This window comes from Apis laboriosa, unplaced genomic scaffold, assembly GCF_014066325.1.
Source record: "Apis laboriosa isolate Shangri-la unplaced genomic scaffold, ASM1406632v1 scaffold69_cov144, whole genome shotgun sequence".
Classification (NCBI taxonomy): Eukaryota; Metazoa; Arthropoda; class Insecta; order Hymenoptera; family Apidae; genus Apis; species Apis laboriosa.
In genome coordinates, this window is record NW_025224165.1 from 3,140,035 (window position 1) to 3,159,249 (window position 19,215).

Sequence of the window (19,215 nt, forward strand, 5' to 3'; positions counted from 1 at the left end):
ATTTACCAGCTTCTATATAATAATATACTTTTGCGTGTCTTCCTTCATCTTTATCTTCCGCAATTACTTTTCCTACAAAGTAATCTTTTGGGCGATTTTCTGATATTTGAAAATGATATTCATCATAAAATTGTGGCGTATTATCGTTTGTATCAACTAATTGTACAGTAAGTAGGCGTAATGTTTCATATGCTGTTGGTGTACCATGATCAGCAGCTACAAGAACAAGCTAAAATAATATTAAAATTAAGTATCATTATTTTAAATATGATGAATATTATAAATTTTTTAGAAATATGCGAATAAAATTTACCTCAAATTTGCTTTTTACTTCACGATCAAGAATAATTTTCGATCTTAATTCACCTGTTTCTTGATCTATAGAAAATTCTTCCGTTTCTTGAATATTTCGATTTCCAACTTTTAAATGATAACTTACGCGTCCGTTTTCACCAGGATCTCTATCGATCGCTTTCACGGTTAATATTAAATAATTTAGGACACCTGTGTTCTAAAGAATTTTGTTCATTATTATATTGGTATAATTTTAACAAATCAAATCAATTTTATTAATGATGATATTATTTTTACACACCTCAGGTACTTCAACAGTAGCGTTTGTTAATTCAGGTAGAACAAATTGTGGTTTGTGTTGATTTACTGGTGTGACTCGTATATCAACATAACATTTATCTGAATGTGGACCATTACCAGCGCCATCTCTTGCTTCTACTTCAATTCTATAAGAACCAGCTCTACCAAGAAGTGCTGCTCCAGGATATAAAATACCTGTTTCATGATTTAAAGAAAATGATTCATTTTCATTTCCATGAATTATAGTATACCAAACTTCTCCATTGATTCCTTCATCATGATCCACAGCTCTGACCTTATAAGAAATATATTGTATAGTAGTCTTTTCAACTATGCAATTCTTTAGAATCATGTTCAAATTGGAATTACCTGTAAAATAGGTGCAGGTGGATTTACTGGCAGATTTTCAGCAACTGAAGCTCTATAACTATGTTGTGTAAATATTGGTCGATTATCATTAACATCAATGAGTTTTACAATTACTGGAACTGTAGTACTTCGACGTGAATTTATATGGGCACCATCACTGGCCATTACTGTTATAGTAATATTTGGTGTTATTTCTCTATCAAGGACAGCAGCACTACCAACAGTAATTTCTCCTGTTTCATGGCCTAATAATTTATAAAAATATATGTTTAAACAATAAAATATAATTTTACATCATTATGAACAGAGAATTTAACTTACCAATATTAAAGTCAGCAGCATGATCACCTATAAGACTATAACTAACTTCTCCAAATGGACCTTCATCTCCATCTGTTGCTTTAACAACAATAACATGAGTACCTGGTGGTGAGTTTTCTTTTACAGAGGCATTATACAGTTCTTTCTCGAATTTAGGATCTTGATCATTAACATTTATTACAGTAACAATTACTTTAGTAGTTGCAGATAATTGAGGCACTCCAGAATCATATGCAACTACTGTAAACTCCAATTGTTTTGTTTCTTCATAATCAATAACTTGACTTGTTCGTACAATTCCTGTAAAATTTATAATATTTATCATATACTTTTCATATTTCTCTTTAAGTGCAACAATTATATATATGAACCTGTAACATTATCTATATTAAAATAGGGACTTGGTGGTATAATTGCATATCCTGCTATATTACTATCTGCATCAACTGCTGTAAATGCTCCTACAATAGCTCCAGTTGGTTGTTCTTCTTGCATTTCTATTAAATATCGTGGATTTTCTCTTGTCCATGGTTTTAGGAATTCTGGTGCCATATGGTTAACATCAATAATTGTGACTACTAAAGTACCTAATTATAAATAGAATAATTATTTAAATATATATAAATAATTTTTTTTCGATATTTTAATATATCTGACTTAATTATATTCATTGAAATATATTAGAGATTTTATACACACACGCGCATACATAAATTAAGATTTTGTGTTAATTATTTATATCTAATATATAAATAATTTTTAATATATAATACCTCTTCCCTGTTGCAACGTTGGTGCAGTTGTATCACTGACGACCACAGTGATGCTTACTGTTGCTGCAATATCACGATCCAGCGATCTAACGACAGAAACTTGCCCGGTTGCGCGGTCAACAGCGAAAAAATCCTAAATTTATTACTTAATATATATTTTTCACAGATTAAACTTTTGTAATTATAAAATAAAACATCAGATCATACTTTAAAAGATTTACTATCATTGACTTGTTGACCATTTCTATCGATCGCAGTAATAGGTTCAGAAATGGCAAAATTTAATGCTTCCACATTGGTACTATCTGGATCTGTAGCTTTTAACGTTGTAAATACTGTTCCGATAGGAGTGTCTTCTGTAACTTCAGCTCTTTGAGTTTCTGGCGTGAAATAAGGCGCTTTATCGTTGCTATTTTCAACATTAATCATCAACGTTGTTGTACCGGTTAAACTAGGAGTTCCTAGTCATAAGAAGTTATATGAAATTATAAAAAACTTAAAAAAATAATTAATTATTGTAACACAATAATAGTGTCCGGATAACTGTCGCAAGTTTGGAATGCATTAGTTAATTTCAAAAAACAGAAAAAAATGTTCATATTTTATTTTACAAATTGTTTATTTTAAATTTCTCATATTCATATTCACAAAATTAATGTTCTAAGAATTGATGGGAATAATTGCATGATAATTGGCAAACAAGTGGGCAGAAAATGCGATAGTTAACCAAGCACTACTGTAATCATGTATATATGTATATTCATCTACCTTTATCGAATGCTATGACTTCTACGTGATACGTATTTTTATTATCATAATCTAGTTTCCTAAACACTGTTACTATGCCTGTTGTTTCATTGATGGTAAAATCATCAAAAGCTCCTTTCTGAATTCTGTAAACAAGTTCTGCATTAATTCCTGTGTCAGCATCACTCGCTGTAACTTCTTCTACGACCGTTCCTAAAATACACGTAAGTTAAGTTATACGACATTATTGAAATATAATAAAAAATTTTTATGAATTATTATGGAAAAAATTACATACCAATCGGTGATATTTCTGGTAAACTCGCAGTATAAAGTTCGTGAGGAAATACGGGTGCATTATTATTAACATCGCGAATTGTAATGTTAACAATGGCGGAATCGACAAATATTCCATCGCTTGCCTGTATGACAAGCGCAATCCAATCGTGAGTTGAATTGGTTAAATCGACCGGACCTTTATTTTTTATAGTAATTTCCCCAGTATCTTGATCTATAGCGAAAAGATCTAATTCATCGCCGCCTACTATTGCGTATGTAATTTTTGATGTTTTATCTTTATCTCGGGCTTGCACTTTCAAATCAGGTTCAAATTTTTCAGCTCCTTCGTCTATAACGGCACGATATTTGTCTTGCAAAAATCGCGGTGGACTATCATTTGCGTCTGATAAACTGATACGCAATGAAACACTAGTTGTTTGTCCCTGGCCATCATCATCCGTTGCCTAAGAAGAATGAAAATTAATTAAGTAAGCTTATATTTTTCATTGTTTTTTCTAATTAAAATTAAAGAAGCACGTCATATTTAATGAAATAAAATATTTCAATAATTACATATATAATTATATATATAAAGTTATTATATATATATATTAATATATTTATAGAATATCTTTGGAGGATTAATCATAGGATCAAAAAAATTAAATTTAATTTAATTTATTAAGTTATAAGAAATTTGAATTAAAAATGATATGGAGATGAAATAGTTCTATCTCGATTACATATCGTTTTGATTTATTTTCTGCTTTGTTTCATCTAGTAAACTTAGATTGTTAATTATAATTCAATAAATAATCTCTTGATATTTTAGTTTATCAATTTTTGTATTTGTTTTAATATCTAGATTTTTTAAATTTTACGAATGTATTAATACAGAAGTAGTATATGCATGTATATATTATATATATTTTATATAATTACATAAATTAATATTATATAAATTATGTGAATATATATTATATTTTTATATAAATTAATTTTTCTATTTAATTTCTAAACTTAAAAAGGTATAATAATAATTTATGATAAAGAAAAAGATTATATACGGCATACAAAAGTAAAAACTATTTTTTTTTTATTAAAAATTTATAAATTTTGCAATTATATAAAATAAATAGAGACATTCAAAAGCCTCGTCACGTTGCAAACAAGAATAGTATATGCTAGGAGAAGGACAGATATAGGATAAAAATTTGGGAATCAGCGCCATTTCTAGAGTGTCACAAATGAAATACATGTAAAAAAAAAAAAAAAAAACAAATGTTAGAAGAAAAATAGAGGTAAAGCAAGAATTAATCATTAGTGCAATCTCTTGATTGCTAAAGACATTTCTACAAGGCCAGCATAAGATAGGCCAAAAATTGAAGATTAAGATGCTTTCTATTAAGAATTTGAAAATGTATCTTAAGTTCTCAAGAGATGGTGCTGATGCTCAATTCTTATTCTACTTTACCTTGTTTTGAAGAAATGTCTTTGACACTCAATAGATGGCGCTAATGGTCAATCCTATCTCTATTCTTCTCTTACTATTTGTTCTCCTTGTTTATATTTGTTTAATCCGAGGCATTCAACATAAATTATGCAGTGTTAATAATTTTTCTCTAAATAGATGCATAAAAATCATATGATCAACTTTAATTTTTTACTAATTTCTTTAGGAATTATTTTAAAAAAAATTAGTTTGTAAAACTTATTGTATCTAAGATAAAAAGTACGCGAAGCAATATCCTATTGTACATGCTTTCTTTTTCTTTTATTCAATTATCTGGAAAAATTAATAATTTTTGAATAGCTTTTTTTGTAGGAAATAACAAATTGCTTAATTAAATTAATTCATTAAAAATTTTATGATTCTATTTAAAAAATTAAATTTTACTTTCATATGACTTCTATGCATCCATTTACAGAAAAACCATTAATATTGCGTAATATCATTTATTTTATTTATTTTATACTAAATATTTTTTGTAGAGAAGAATTCTTTTCATAACATTATTTTGTTAAAAGATGTTTTACTACATATACATGTTTTTAAAGACTTACGAATTCTGAAAAAATTTGGGAAAAATTTTTCGAAAAAATTATTTTTTAATAAACACTAAGTAAAATAATTTTGACGATGATATACCTTATATGTGAGAAAATATTCCGTTTGTTCTTCGTAATCCAAACAAGGTGATGTTCCAGGATTTGCACACGGAGCCACCGTAATGATCCCAGATTTCCGGTCAACAGAAAAATGTTGCGCACCTTGTCCAAGCAATTGATAAGCTATTCCAGCTGTGCCAAAACTGCAAATACAAAATTTTTATTAAACTTTCGAATTCGGATCCAGAAAAAATATTTCGAGATATTTCTTACCGTCCGCTGTCACGATCTTTAGCAGTGATCGTTATAACCGGTGTCCCTGGAGGTGCAGTTTCCAATACCACCGCAGTATAAGTGGGATTACTGAAAATGGGTGAATTATCATTTGCATCTGTGATAGAAACAGTCACGGTTGCCGTGGAGGAAAGTTTTGGATCTGTATGGACCTCTTCCGCAACGACCTAAAATATAACAATGGTATATCGTATAATTCTATTTTTACAGCACATTGATAGATATAAGCAAGAATATAATTCACGAGCATGAAAAAGGATTATTTGTTTACCAGAATAATGAATTTACGTTGGTTGGGATTCTCATAATCTAGCGAACCATTTGCAACGCGAATGTTCACGGAAGTGCTTCCAGTTGCCATAGTTGGTTCGATGGTAAATGCACCATCCGTAATGTCTTCTAAACGTAGAGAAAATACCGAGTTCAAGCCCTGTAACGACGTGATTTTATGAAGCTTGCAAATGAAGTTGTTTGTATAAATTGTTCATATTAAATTATACTTAATGAAATTTATTTTAAACTTATAATTTAAAAATAATTTCAAATAACGTAAATTTTGATAGATAATGCATTTCAATTAAGGTTATGTTCTTTATTTGACCAAATAAATAATAAATTGATTATAATAAATATAAATTGATGAAGAATTGATATTAATCAATGGCGGCTAATATATCTGGTATTGCGACATTATAGCATCTCCAATAAAAAAAATTTTGAATTTAAAAAATAAAAAATAATACTAATATATATCATAAATATAAATATAATATAATAAAATTTAAAATTATAGATTATAGATATGATTATGTTTATTGTGTTGAAATATTTTATTAATGTTTTATTTATGTCACATAAATAAGTGATTTTTTAAACATTTGCAATAATAATTAATAGAATGCTTATGCAACAATTCCAAATGATATTTTCAATGGTTACCATTGATTCGGAATGACTCAGATATCGATAAGTATGAGTAAGAGTTCTAATATCTAATAAAATTTTTCGAATTATTTATTTAAAAGATGGGTTTTTTTAGAAATTGAAGTTGATTTTATTTTTATTAAAAATTACTCACCACATCGGGATCCTTGACTGTCATGTCCAAATGAGGCAAAGGCGTGCCATTCGGCACATTCTCAGGAATTTCTATATTGTATTCGCGACGATTAAAAGTAGGTGGCTCGTCGTTGACATCCTTGATTGTCACCGTCGCTTCGGCCGTAGAAACTGTCAGATTATCGTTACCTGGCATACCGTCGATCAATTCACGTGCCCTCACTTTCAAGGTAAGCACCCCCGTCGAATCCTTTAATGCTTCCCTGTTTAACGGTTTCGCCGTTCTCAGCTCACCTGTTTCATCGTCCAATAGAAAATAGTCGAATGGATCTAAGTAAAAAAAAAGGAAATATAAAATGTTATTTTTTGATTTTATTAGTTGATTAATTAATTTAATTTTCATTTTTATTTTTCGAAAAATTATAAAAATTAATTATTTTTTTTGTCTTTTGATTTTAACTATTCCGTTCTTCTTTTTTATTTTTTTGTCATATTAGTTAAAACAATTTCATTTCCATTTTTTTAGAAACTTCCTTAGAAACTTCCCTTAGAAAATTAAGTAATCTTCTATCTTTTATTTTCAATTATTCTTTTCTTCTTTATATTTTATCGTATTAATTAATTAATTTTAGTTTTTTTTATTTTTACATTTGAAAAAAATAAAAATAAAAATAGAGTCTCAGATTAATTATTTTAAGAAATAAAGAGAATAAGCATATAGATAACTTGATAATAGCACATAGGAAAAGAAAATGGCGTCGACTCACTGGTAACTAATTCGTAAATCATCTTTCTTGGCATTCCTCTATCGCCATCCCTGGCTTTGACGGTCATGACCAAGGTTCCAATGGGGTCGTCCTCGCGTACCACACCCGTTAACGAGTCCAGAAATTCCGGTGGACTGTTCTGAATGTCTGCTACCTTGATTTCCACTCCTGTAGTCTCATTGTTCAACCCATCCTGTGAGGAAAATTCACTTGTACAAAAATGATTCGTAGCCTGATCCTGGATTATCTTTCGCGTGGTTTAAAGTAGACCCAATCTGCTCTCCTACCAATTATTTTAATCGCCACCATTTTTGTCTGTCAATTCAATTCCGGAAATCTATTTATTACGTATAAGTTGAACGAATTGGGAAACTTTTCAAGATTTTTATGACGTTAATTCATTCTCATTCTCTGCGTTGGACATTTCTTTAATTGTAAGACAGTTGATGCATTAAAAAAATATTCATTTTTCAACTTCACAAAATATTTACATCAATCTATTGAAAAATTAATAACATCAGAATATTATGCGCTCTTCGAAATCATTCAATTTTTATTTGAAATATATATATATTTTTATTAATATTTCCATAAACAAGTGAGATAATAAAATTAAAGTCAATACAAAAACGGTATTTACAATTTCTGGTAAGAAAATTTGTAATTTTAGTGCTTTAAAGTAAAATTTAACGATTATACTATTTTTAATTATTAAAGCATACACACTTTGCTTTTATTACAGCATGCATTCTTTCTGTTCTGTATGTGTATTATTTTATTATATTCTTTATTTTTGAATTTAACTAAATAATTAGAACTTTATCTTTAAATCAGCTAAAATTATTGCATACAAGTGTTTTTTAAAATAAACTCCTTAAAATAAACATTTTCCAATTAGATTCATATCGAAATAATTACCTGGCTATAAGAGTATAAAAAATAGTACGATATATCGATATATAAATTATTAATACGTATACATTTTGAAATACATTGATAATTGATAAAATTTAATTAAACAGACAATTAAATTTCGTTCAGGCTTTTAAATTGTTAAAAACTAAGTTTTTAATTGGTAAAAGAAAACAGGTTGAATTTTTTTCTGTGAAAATACGTTATTACTATAATAATTGTACTTTCAACTATAAATATAAACTTGGTCTTCAAAGTGGCACAAAGTCATTTCCAAGACTACGTAATTAAAATCAATTTTCAACCTTGGCTCGCATACCTGTTTTCAATCTCCGCGAAGACTTCCTAAATTCGCCATATTTACCTGCTCATTCGAAGCATAAATATCTTCTTTAGCGGCCAAGATAATTAACTGTCCCATCTTTCTCTTCACGGTAAACTTATTTTACAATTATTAAGAAATGGAGAGCAAATTGCGCTTAAATAATGACTTTCATCGAAGGAAAATCGGGAAAATATAAAAATTTTATAAAAGTGATAATTATTTACCATCCTCCAAATCTTGATGATTTTATCAAGATATTATCAAGATCATACCATGATTTATGTTTTAAATATATTTTAGTATTTGTTCATTAAAAAATTATTAACAAAACTGCGTCTTTTAAAACTCAGGTTAGATTAAATTAGATTAGTTTTAATTAAGTTTATTGTTTCAGATAATTGATTAAGGAAACTAATTCAAATCCAATGTAAATCATTGGTTTAATTAAATATTGAATAATTTTTACTTAATTTTGATTTAAGCTGAAATTAAACTTTAATTAAATTTAAAATTTGTATATCCATGATTAGATTAACTTTTTAATAAACAACCTAACCTATAATACTATTCGAAAAATTTTGACAACAAAAAAACTATAATAACACCAGAATATTATAAGATTAAAAATTTTTTTTAGATCGAACAGTGATCTATTTGTAATTTATCAAAAACATGGAAGCTGCTTTTCGATAATTGACGTGTTCTCTTATTTTTGTTATCACCTCGAAAAAATTTTTTTCTTGCAATTCGTTGAAAATTCGCTTTCGAAGAATTCATTTCCTATTTTGCTCGCGGAAATTAATGGAAACTGAATTTCATGTTCGCAATTGGCTGCATCAAAGAGCATTTTAAATTCAATAATCCGATCTGATCTTGTTTTATCCTTGTATTTTGGGGGATAAATTACTTGGGAGGTGATTTTTCGAGATTATAGTAGGATAAAAGAAGCGGAAGATTATAGGAACATTTTTCATTATGATGTATTGAGGAAGAAGGAAGTGTTAAACACCGTACAATTGTTGGGAACATTGTTTTCGAGCTCGTATCTGATGACAATGATAAATGTTAGTATAACGAAATAACGCAGTAACGAGATATCTAGATTAATAGATAAAAAATAACGCACTCTTCAGAACTATTAGTAAATTTTCTTATTTTTACTTGTTATTTTTCGAATTTATTTATCATTTTGTAATAAAATCTCTTATTTACGAATATAAAATATAAATATATCAAGAAATATCGATAAATATAATATTACATGATATAAGACAAAATGTTATCTTCATTTCTGACCTTGCATAACCTTGAAAATCATGATCATGTGCACGAATGCATTCTCATATATTTCATACATGATATAAAAATATATGTGATATTATATTTAAAAAACTAAAGATCGAGATTTTTCTTTTGAAAAATTGATGCACATTATTAATTTATAGAAAAATTTCTCTTTTTAATATTTTTTTCTAATACTTTACGAAAATAACGTTGACTAGTCTCCGAACACCTTATATATTTATATACGTACAAGAAATTCCACTGTTAAATGGAAATTATTTCGCTTACAAGTTCAGAAATTCTAGAATTAATTCGTATGATTTACAATAGCGTATTCAGCCTGATAACAAGCTAGATGCTTTCCAGAAGCGCGTCTTGTCGTAAATAGATTTATCTTAAGGACGAGTGTGAAGGTTAGAGGTTCTGGCGTAGCTGTGGTATAATTAAAACCAATTTTCGAGCAGTACTCACGCTTGCCCTGAGCAGTAGTTGGTAAAAGGGTCTCTCTCTGTAGTCGAGTGGTTGACGTAACACGAGGGCGCCCGTGTACGAATTCTGTCTTTTCTCCACATCCACTATACCAAACTTTTCACAGGCATCTAGAAACTGTAACAAAATGATTATATCGAAAGTGCATCGATTTGTTGTTTTTTAATATCTACGTATGTTCTCATATAATGTCTTGCGATGTATTTATCTATTTTATCTACGTAAGATAAAATCGTTTGGAGATCATGAAATCTTTTGTCTTTTTAATGATGTGATTGACGATAGAGTTTGGAAGATTAAATTAATTATGGAATAAGAATTGTGGAATTAGTAAAAATTCAAGCATTGTCAATTATAATCGTTGTAATTCTGCTGAATTATTATATTAATTATATGAAAAATATAATAATAATTATTTTTCAAATAAATAAACTTAGAAGTTACAGAGATGTCTTATGGATATCTTAAAAATAACTATAAACGTGATATTGTTAAAAATGTTTTATGAACATTTATATTATAAAGGATGTCTTAAAGAAAAGATGATTCAACAATTCTTTCTGAAATTAAAATTAAAATAGAAATTTAAATAATCAAATGAAAATATATATATTATTTATTAATAATTAATTTAATTATATATATTCCAAATATCTAAATATTTTATTGTAACTATTTTTAATTAGTTAAGTTAAGTTTATATCATAAACATTGCGATTAAAAAAACTATATATTTAAATCAAAATATTTTTGATTTAAATCATTCTCGATGAATCAACAATAATAATAAAAAAAAAAAAAAGAAAAAAAGACGATCCACACACGAGTTTAAATGCCGGAATATTTGTATACATCAACTCTGTCGATAATTGTCTCTGATGATAACTTACCTTTTTATCGACTTTGTTTTTAATAACAAAAATTCGACTATTTTGTAAATAAACGACACACGTGTGTTTCAAACATTAGTTACGTTTAATGATCGAGGGCATAGCGCGTTCCACGGCCTGTATAAAACGAAAAGAGGTATTAAAGTTCGCTGCCGTAAAGCCAGCGAGCCATTAGTTAAAAGGTTTTACAGTTTTATTGGTCGTCTAACGGGCTCCATGAATTTATCGAGCGGATATGACATAGAGGTTATGCGTCTTCGTGCTAATATTCCAGCCCCATCCTTCGAGATCGTCGCGTAGAACTGGTAAGGCCAGATAATTTCCGCGTATCTTGAGTGATAAACGTATTGGATATTTTTCGAACAAAATGCCCGATATGCCAGCTATTTTTCTCCCGATTTGATCGTTTTAAAGCCCGACCGCAGTATGTTCCGTTATCGACCCTAGAACACGATACCAATGTTTTCACGTGATATAAATAATATTTCAAGAAGTTTGTGGCCTTTTTGTTATTAGAAGTCGTGTCAACATGAAAGATTTCAAATTATGAGCTTATGTCATCTTATAAAATTTCTCATTTTTTTTTTATTTATCTATCAATTTAACTTGCTTCTTTTGAGATACTTTTAAATTATACAATAATATATTTTTTTTCTTAAATTATTCTACATTTTGAAAATAATTTATCATTTTGTTTAGAATAAAATTGAAATAATGTAAAAATAATGTAAAAAATAATGTAAAAAAATAGTTTTTATTATAAACTATAAGTTAAATGATCAATTTATTATTTTTTGAAATGTTTATTTTATCTTTAATTTTTTAATCAGTTTGGAAATACAGGAAACATATAATATTTAATAAAAAATCAGATTATGAAATGAATCCATACTTGTATTCAGTTTTGGATTATATTACGTAATTAAATGCATGGTAAACTGATAATTTTGTGAACTGCAGTTATAAGGAATCAACTCCACTCTTTGGTAATTCGAGTAGAAGAAACCATTCAAAAACGAAGTTCTTTTTCAAATCAAGTTCATACTATTAATTCATATCCATTTTTAGTCTTTAATTTATCTTTAAAATAATTTTTTATTGTTGTGAAAATGTGTCTCAAAACTCAAAATTTAAATCTGTAAATATACATCGAATATAAATATTTATAACACTAATCGTTAATAATCTTTAAATTTAAAGAGAAAAGATTTTTTTATAAATAAATAGCTTTTTTAAAATACTCAGTTACGTGTAAAGACTTCACAAATCATAGGTTAAAAACTACTAATCTAGTTAATCAATATTGTTGTAAACTTTTTGATTGAAAGTAATCAGATAGAAGAAAATTATATATTTTTTTAATTTATTCATAATTTTTTCGCTTGAATTTCTCTTTTATCAATTTTATATCTGTGTGAATAATAAATAATGGATATTTTATGGATGAATAATCAGACTTTTCATAACGATCACGAAAAAATATTATTTACTTTATAATTAAAAAATAAAATATGCAGAATTTTCTTTTCTATTTTTCTTATGTTTTTATATTTTCGAAGTAATATTACCATACTTTTAATTTTCTTTATCATAGGAAGAATAATTACAACGGAATCTCTTTCACGAAAAAGCATGTAATTAATTAACGTCAAAAGTGTTTTTCCTAAAGTTTTCTCCAAGAAAAAAAAATGCTTTTTCTTTAAAATATATATATATTATTAACGTATACAGAATATTTTCTTCATTGGATTATCGTACAAGAAATTGTAATTATAAAAAAAATTGTGTTTATAAAAATTATTTATAATAAAAATATACGTTATGCATTATGCAATCATTAATAATTTTTCTATACTTATATTGAAAAAATTAAAATTATATTGAAAACGTAATTTTTAATGACTAAAATTTTTAATCACTAATCTTTACTATATTTGTTGAATGGATAAAATAGAGAATTCTATTAGGTTTTTTTTAATAGGATTTTGTCAGATTCTGTACACTCCAAAGATTATAAGATCTCGTTGCCAGGCTTGAAAAAGTGAATTCATTTATCGAGTTTTTATTTATGCAAGACATTAATTTTGAATTATTTAGAGCATAAGTCGATAAACATTATTACAATTTTTTTCTATAAAAAGTACTTGATTATAAGGCTTCTGATTAAGTGAAATCAAGGAAGAAACAGAAGAATTTACTTTACCAATAATGGAAATTTTAATATTGCAAAAGTATAATTTTACACATTTTAAAAATTATCCAATTTTTTACATATTGTTTTTTCATTTTATCTTGTTAATTTCTATTCTTATAACAATATTTTTACTTATTAATTTTTTATTTAGTTATTTAAAATTAATATAATATTTATTGTCCTTTTTAATTAAATCAATTATTTTTTTCAAATAAGAAGAAGATGAAGATCTCTTTTTTCCAAAGAACATATTTACTCTCTTTTAAAGTGAATATACATAAGATATAATTCATTTAACGAGGATTTAATCACAACTCGAAAATTTTTGAATAATTTAAAAATATTCTTTAATTCATTTGTATAAAAATTTTATAAAGAATTGATTATCAATTATTTTTCTTACATTCATTATTTTTCTTTGAAATAAAATTATGAAAAAATGAAAGAAATATAAAACAAAATCTTTGTATCATTATCATGATAGAACCTCCATTTTATTAACCACCACCATTTCCTTAGCAAAAAACCTTCTAAATAATTACATTGATTTACGAAACAACATTTCAAGTTCATATCAAATATTTCTCAAATATTTGGAAAAAAAAAAAAAGATCGATTTTATAGCGATTTATACAAAGACTTTTAAATTTTATCTCGAAAATATATGCACATTCAATTCAATTACTTTCCGTTTCTCTTTCAATTTTCAAAAAAAAAAAAAAAAATTAATCGATCGTTTATTTTTGCACGAATGAAAAAAAAAAAAAAAAAACCCCCGTAATCAACTTTTCCAGATACCCACGTACGCGCTCGAAATTGAAATTTCATAGAGATGAATTCCCCTCCGCGCCGCAATAAATGCCGTAGAGCTTGCTAAAATAAATAATGGAGGGCGGGAGGATCTCGGGTGTAGCCGATTTGACGTGAAATAGCTGTTTTAAAGGAATACTTCCGTATTCAGTGCGGGGCGGCCGGCATAGAAAATTCAAGCGATTAAGAGGTGAACTTTCTGAACCGGTTGACTTTATATTGTCGTATTAATATATTACAGAGGACACAGAGCGGGAATATGCACCGCGTCCTATTAAATAGTCAAATGTCCCCGAGATTAATTTCGCAGACACTAGGCGGAAGGTAGGAGGAATTTATCTCGTGACGATTAATCTTCCCGGTTGGACGTCGAAAACGTGCACGAAAGAAAGAGATTACCACCGGATTTCGTTATGCATTAATTACAACGAGCATTGATATTTCTTTGGCAGGAAATTATTTACGGTTGATATCGAACTCTTGAAAAGTTTCATCGTGGCGAATATTTATGGCCAGCTTTTTTGTAACGTTACAACACGATATTGTTTATATTTCGCTTCACAGTGAAATCGATTATAATTTTATTTAATATGTACAAATTATTATTTTTTTTCCATTTTTTTTTATTATTATATTTTTATATTATATTTTTATTATTATATTATTATTATATTTTTATTAATGCGATGGTGGATGAATATATATAGAATATGGAATGGATGAATATGGAATGATGTACAAAAATTTGCAGAAATTTTTTTGGAAAATTTTTTTAACGTAACGTTACAACACGATATTGTTTATATTTCGCTTCACAGTGAAATCGATTATAATTTTATTTAATATGTACAAATTATTATTTTTTTCCATCTTTTTTTATCATTATATTTTTATATTATATTTTTATTATTATATTATTATTGTATTTTTTATTATTATATTTTTATTAGTGCGATGAATGAATATGGAATGATGTACAAAAATTTGCAGAAATTTTTTTGGAAAATTTTTTTGTAACGTTATAACACGATATTGTTTATATTTCATTTCACAACGAAATCGATTATAATTTTATTTAATATGTATTATTACTTTTTTCCATCTTTTTTTATTAGTGCGATGGTGGATGAATATGGAATGACGTACAAAAATTTACATTTATATTTCTCGTAAAATTCTTTTGGAAAAATTTTTTGTAATATTAAAACACGATATTATATTTCGCTTCAGAGTGAAATCGATTATAATTTTATTTAATAAGTACAAATTATTACTTTTTTCCATCTTTTTTATTAGTGCAATGGTGGAATGATGTACAAAAATTTCAATTCGCAGAAATTTTTTTGGAAAAATATTCGATAATTCCATAAAATATTTTCACGTGTATGAACGCTATTGAATGTACACTATTAAGTATTAATATTCGTTTTTCCATTAATGATTTTATTTACAATTTTTACAATAGTTAATTAATTTGTAACTAATTAATTTGCACGAGTGATACAACATTCTTACGAGGCAAAATGATTTAAATCGATATTTTGGGTATCAATCGATGTTGTTATTTCTTCTTCCACACTCAATGGCTCAATATAACAATATTACCATCATTGTACTACTATTATCCATTAATATAACATTATGCATATACATAAGAATTTTGTACCGTATATCGAACTTGTCGAATGTTTTTCGATAAATTAACACGTGACGTAATTTTGGGGACGAGGAGCGTTCGCAAGAACTGAGAGGTTAAGCTGCTTTTTAATCAGCGCTGTTCAAAATTAAAAACCTCGTTACGTAAAAAGCGCGAGTTTCGAAAATGTTACACGCGAACTCGATGCATTATAAACTCTCCGCTTATATATAAATAAAATACAGGTACGACAACTTTATAAAAAGAAAGAAGAAGAAAAAAAAAGTAATCGTTAGTTGATTAAATCGTGGAGGGAGCATTAAAAAAAATTATCGAGGGGACATTAAACGAAAAGTATCTCGTAAATTATGCGTCGAGAATTTTTAACGTTTCACATTTAGGATTAATTAACATAAATTGATCTTTTGATTTTGTACGACGAAAGCAACATAAAGATATATATATCAAAATTTTTTAAACGACACGCTTAAAATAATAATCCGTGAAAGGTGAAATTCTCTCGATTTAAATCTGTCTCGATAATATGATTATCGAAGGAACAACGTTGTTTGACAGTCGTTACAATTATTTATAATATTCCATATATGAAATCGTATAAATAAAGTAATTGAGATATTTGAGGATTAATTGCATGAATGTATGAATATTTTGCGAGTATGCATTATTATAAGTATAAAAAATTACTGTACTGTAGATAATAGATAATTTGAATATATAAGTTTCGAATTGATTTGAACGTATGAACTATTTTATCGAAAAACAAAGTTTGTCGTGGAGATAGAAATTGTCTCTAGTTTCTAGCCTGTTTCCAAATGAGTTTGTACAGTTCGTTGAGGATAATGAAATAAATATATATATATGCAAATTCAGTTTCGAATTTGTTGATGATTGAAATAGTAGAGGCAGTTAAATCGTTCTTGACTATTGAATGAAAAGTATTTTTCCACACGCGCGAAAGGGTTGGTAAAATTTAATATTTCAGAGTAAGGATAAAATTTTAAAAAATGAAGAAGAATTGATAGAATTATGATACTCTTCTTTTTCATCGTGTTCTTCTCTGATTAACTTCGTTTTCAAAACGAAAAGAATTAATTATCAATATTTTATTCGTTGAATAGATAGATCTATTTTATTGTTTTTCAACTTTTTTATTATATATAATCCAATATTCTAATATATACACAAAAAAGTTTATCATTTTTACTTCTGTCATCATTATTATTATTCAAAAATTTCTCAATCGTGATATGTGAAGGATGCATAAAGGTCAACTGTGTTTTTTTTTTAAATAAAATCAAAACAGCTTCTACGTAAAAAATATTCTAAAAACTATCTCATGTCGGAATATTAATAATATAATATTAATAATTAATTAATAAAATTAATAAAATTAATAATTAATAAAATAATTAAATCAATAAAATATTCCCTTGATCTAATGATTTTTGAACATAGATCAAGAGAATCAAACCGAATATTTCCTTCTGAATATCAAGTTGCGTCGATTAAAAAAAAAAAAAACAAATTTTTTTAACTTTCACACACTTCTAACTTTTCTCCCTTCTACTGAATAAACTGGAGAAAACTACAATGCATATTTTTCTTAAACAAACCGAAAAAGTTTATCGTGTAAAATTTTCAAAAACTCGATACAAGTTTGAAGTAAAGAATGCATACTTCGTACTCGAGCAGCATCATACATCATCTCGCGATATATTAAAAATTAAACTTAACATTGGCTCAAGCGACCCGTAATCCACCTATCCCCCTTTCTGCATACAGACTAGAGGAAGATTTAAAACTTGATTTCTAGAGACTAGAAACAAATGCAAAAATATCCGGATAAAAATTGCAAGAAGAAGATGAAATAATTCTGTGCGTTTCCTAGAAGAATCTTTCCAATTTTACAACGAATGAATATTTAATCGATATTTTTTTTTTTAATAGAAAAAAATTCTAGCAAAATACTCATAATATTCTTAAAAAGAATACTCATAATACGAGTCGAGTTCGCTTCGAATTCACGTGTTTCGAGAACACCCGACACCCGAAGGCGAGATTGAAACGAGAGGAGGGGAAGAAAGTTGGATCCGTGACTTGGGCGGGATATTAGTAGCGTAACGAGTATTAATGACTCACCTGTGGCTGGGGGACGCAGGTTAGATCTATGGTATCGCCCAACAGGTCAGGATCTATCACTTTAATACCCGAAAGAATGGTGGAGCCGACCGGAAGGTCTTCCTCGGCCACAGCCTCGTAAGGCACGTTCAGGAAACGGGGAGGATTGTCGTTGTCGTCGAGCACGATCACGTATGCATCGACACCCACTATGTTCGGTTGTTGACCGGCTGGCACTTCGTCTTCCAACGTCACTCGAAATCGTATCGTGCCGTTTTCCTGAAAACGAATCGATATTTCGAATTAATTAGAAAATTAAGGGCGAAATTTAAGGAATCTTTAACTTCTTTGCGCTCCAACGGTGACTTTCGGCACCATTGGGATTGATGCGGCAACTTGAACGGCGATAATATTTATTTATGTTTGAATGTTTTTTAGAATATAAATAGGTTTCTAAGCTCTTTATGTATAATTTATGTATAATCTTAATTGTCAATCGTAATCTTAATATTTATGTATAATCTTAAATGTGAGGTGTGGAATAATGTTTTGTTGAATGGCTAGATTTTTTTATCTCAAATTAGACCGTGAGTCGAACGACATCTTTGGCATTAGGCTGAGTTTGACAGTCGTGGGAATAGATACATAAAATATTAAAATATAAAAGTTTTATTATTTGTGCGTGAAATCATTATAAATTAGCTGTAAGAAATTCCATCGAACGGTTTTTGGAGTTGCTGGTTCGACAGGCTAGGAGTGCAAAGGATTAATTTTAACCTTGTTTGCAAGGAGGAAAAGTGTTCGCAAGAAGTCGAGTATAAATCGTTTAATGATGGTGGATATGGCTTTAAGAAGAGATGTTTTAAAATAATCGAAAATGATGTGTATACAATATATATAATAATAATATTTTATATAAATATGAAAATTTTTTTTAAAATAATAATAATAATAAAATGTTGTGCATTTGTTTATATTTATGTATATTATTATATTTATTTGTATATTTATTTGTAATATTTGTTATTTGTATATATTTATTTGTATATTATTATATATGATATATAATGTTTATAAAAAGTATATTGTAATGTATATATAAAAATTTTTGAAATGAAAATAATAATAAGAAAAAGATGTTGTGCATTTATTTTTAGAGGAAAATCGAAACGTAATATTGTCATACACATATATAGGTAAGAAAAGAATCGAGATTGAAATATC

At 27.5% G+C, this 19,215-nt stretch overlaps 1 protein-coding gene across 1 annotated transcript in view; it reads right to left on the reverse strand.

Moving 5' to 3' along the window:
* Positions 1–19,215, reverse strand: part of LOC122719037 (cadherin-87A) — a 285,642-nt gene that overhangs the window by 2,512 nt on the left and 263,915 nt on the right. The window contains exons 5-21 of the mRNA XM_043944556.1: positions 18,013–18,270; positions 10,305–10,439; positions 7,313–7,505; positions 6,565–6,875; positions 5,758–5,916; positions 5,466–5,653; positions 5,233–5,395; positions 3,103–3,547; positions 2,826–3,017; positions 2,265–2,518; positions 2,058–2,190; positions 1,656–1,871; positions 1,285–1,584; positions 964–1,208; positions 596–889; positions 314–511; positions 7–229 (exon numbers count right to left, since the gene is read on the reverse strand). Of these exons, the coding sequence (XP_043800491.1) occupies positions 7–229; positions 314–511; positions 596–889; positions 964–1,208; positions 1,285–1,584; positions 1,656–1,871; positions 2,058–2,190; positions 2,265–2,518; positions 2,826–3,017; positions 3,103–3,547; positions 5,233–5,395; positions 5,466–5,653; positions 5,758–5,916; positions 6,565–6,875; positions 7,313–7,505; positions 10,305–10,439; positions 18,013–18,270 (3,907 nt within the window). The remainder of the gene's footprint in view (positions 1–6; positions 230–313; positions 512–595; positions 890–963; positions 1,209–1,284; positions 1,585–1,655; positions 1,872–2,057; positions 2,191–2,264; positions 2,519–2,825; positions 3,018–3,102; positions 3,548–5,232; positions 5,396–5,465; positions 5,654–5,757; positions 5,917–6,564; positions 6,876–7,312; positions 7,506–10,304; positions 10,440–18,012; positions 18,271–19,215) is intronic.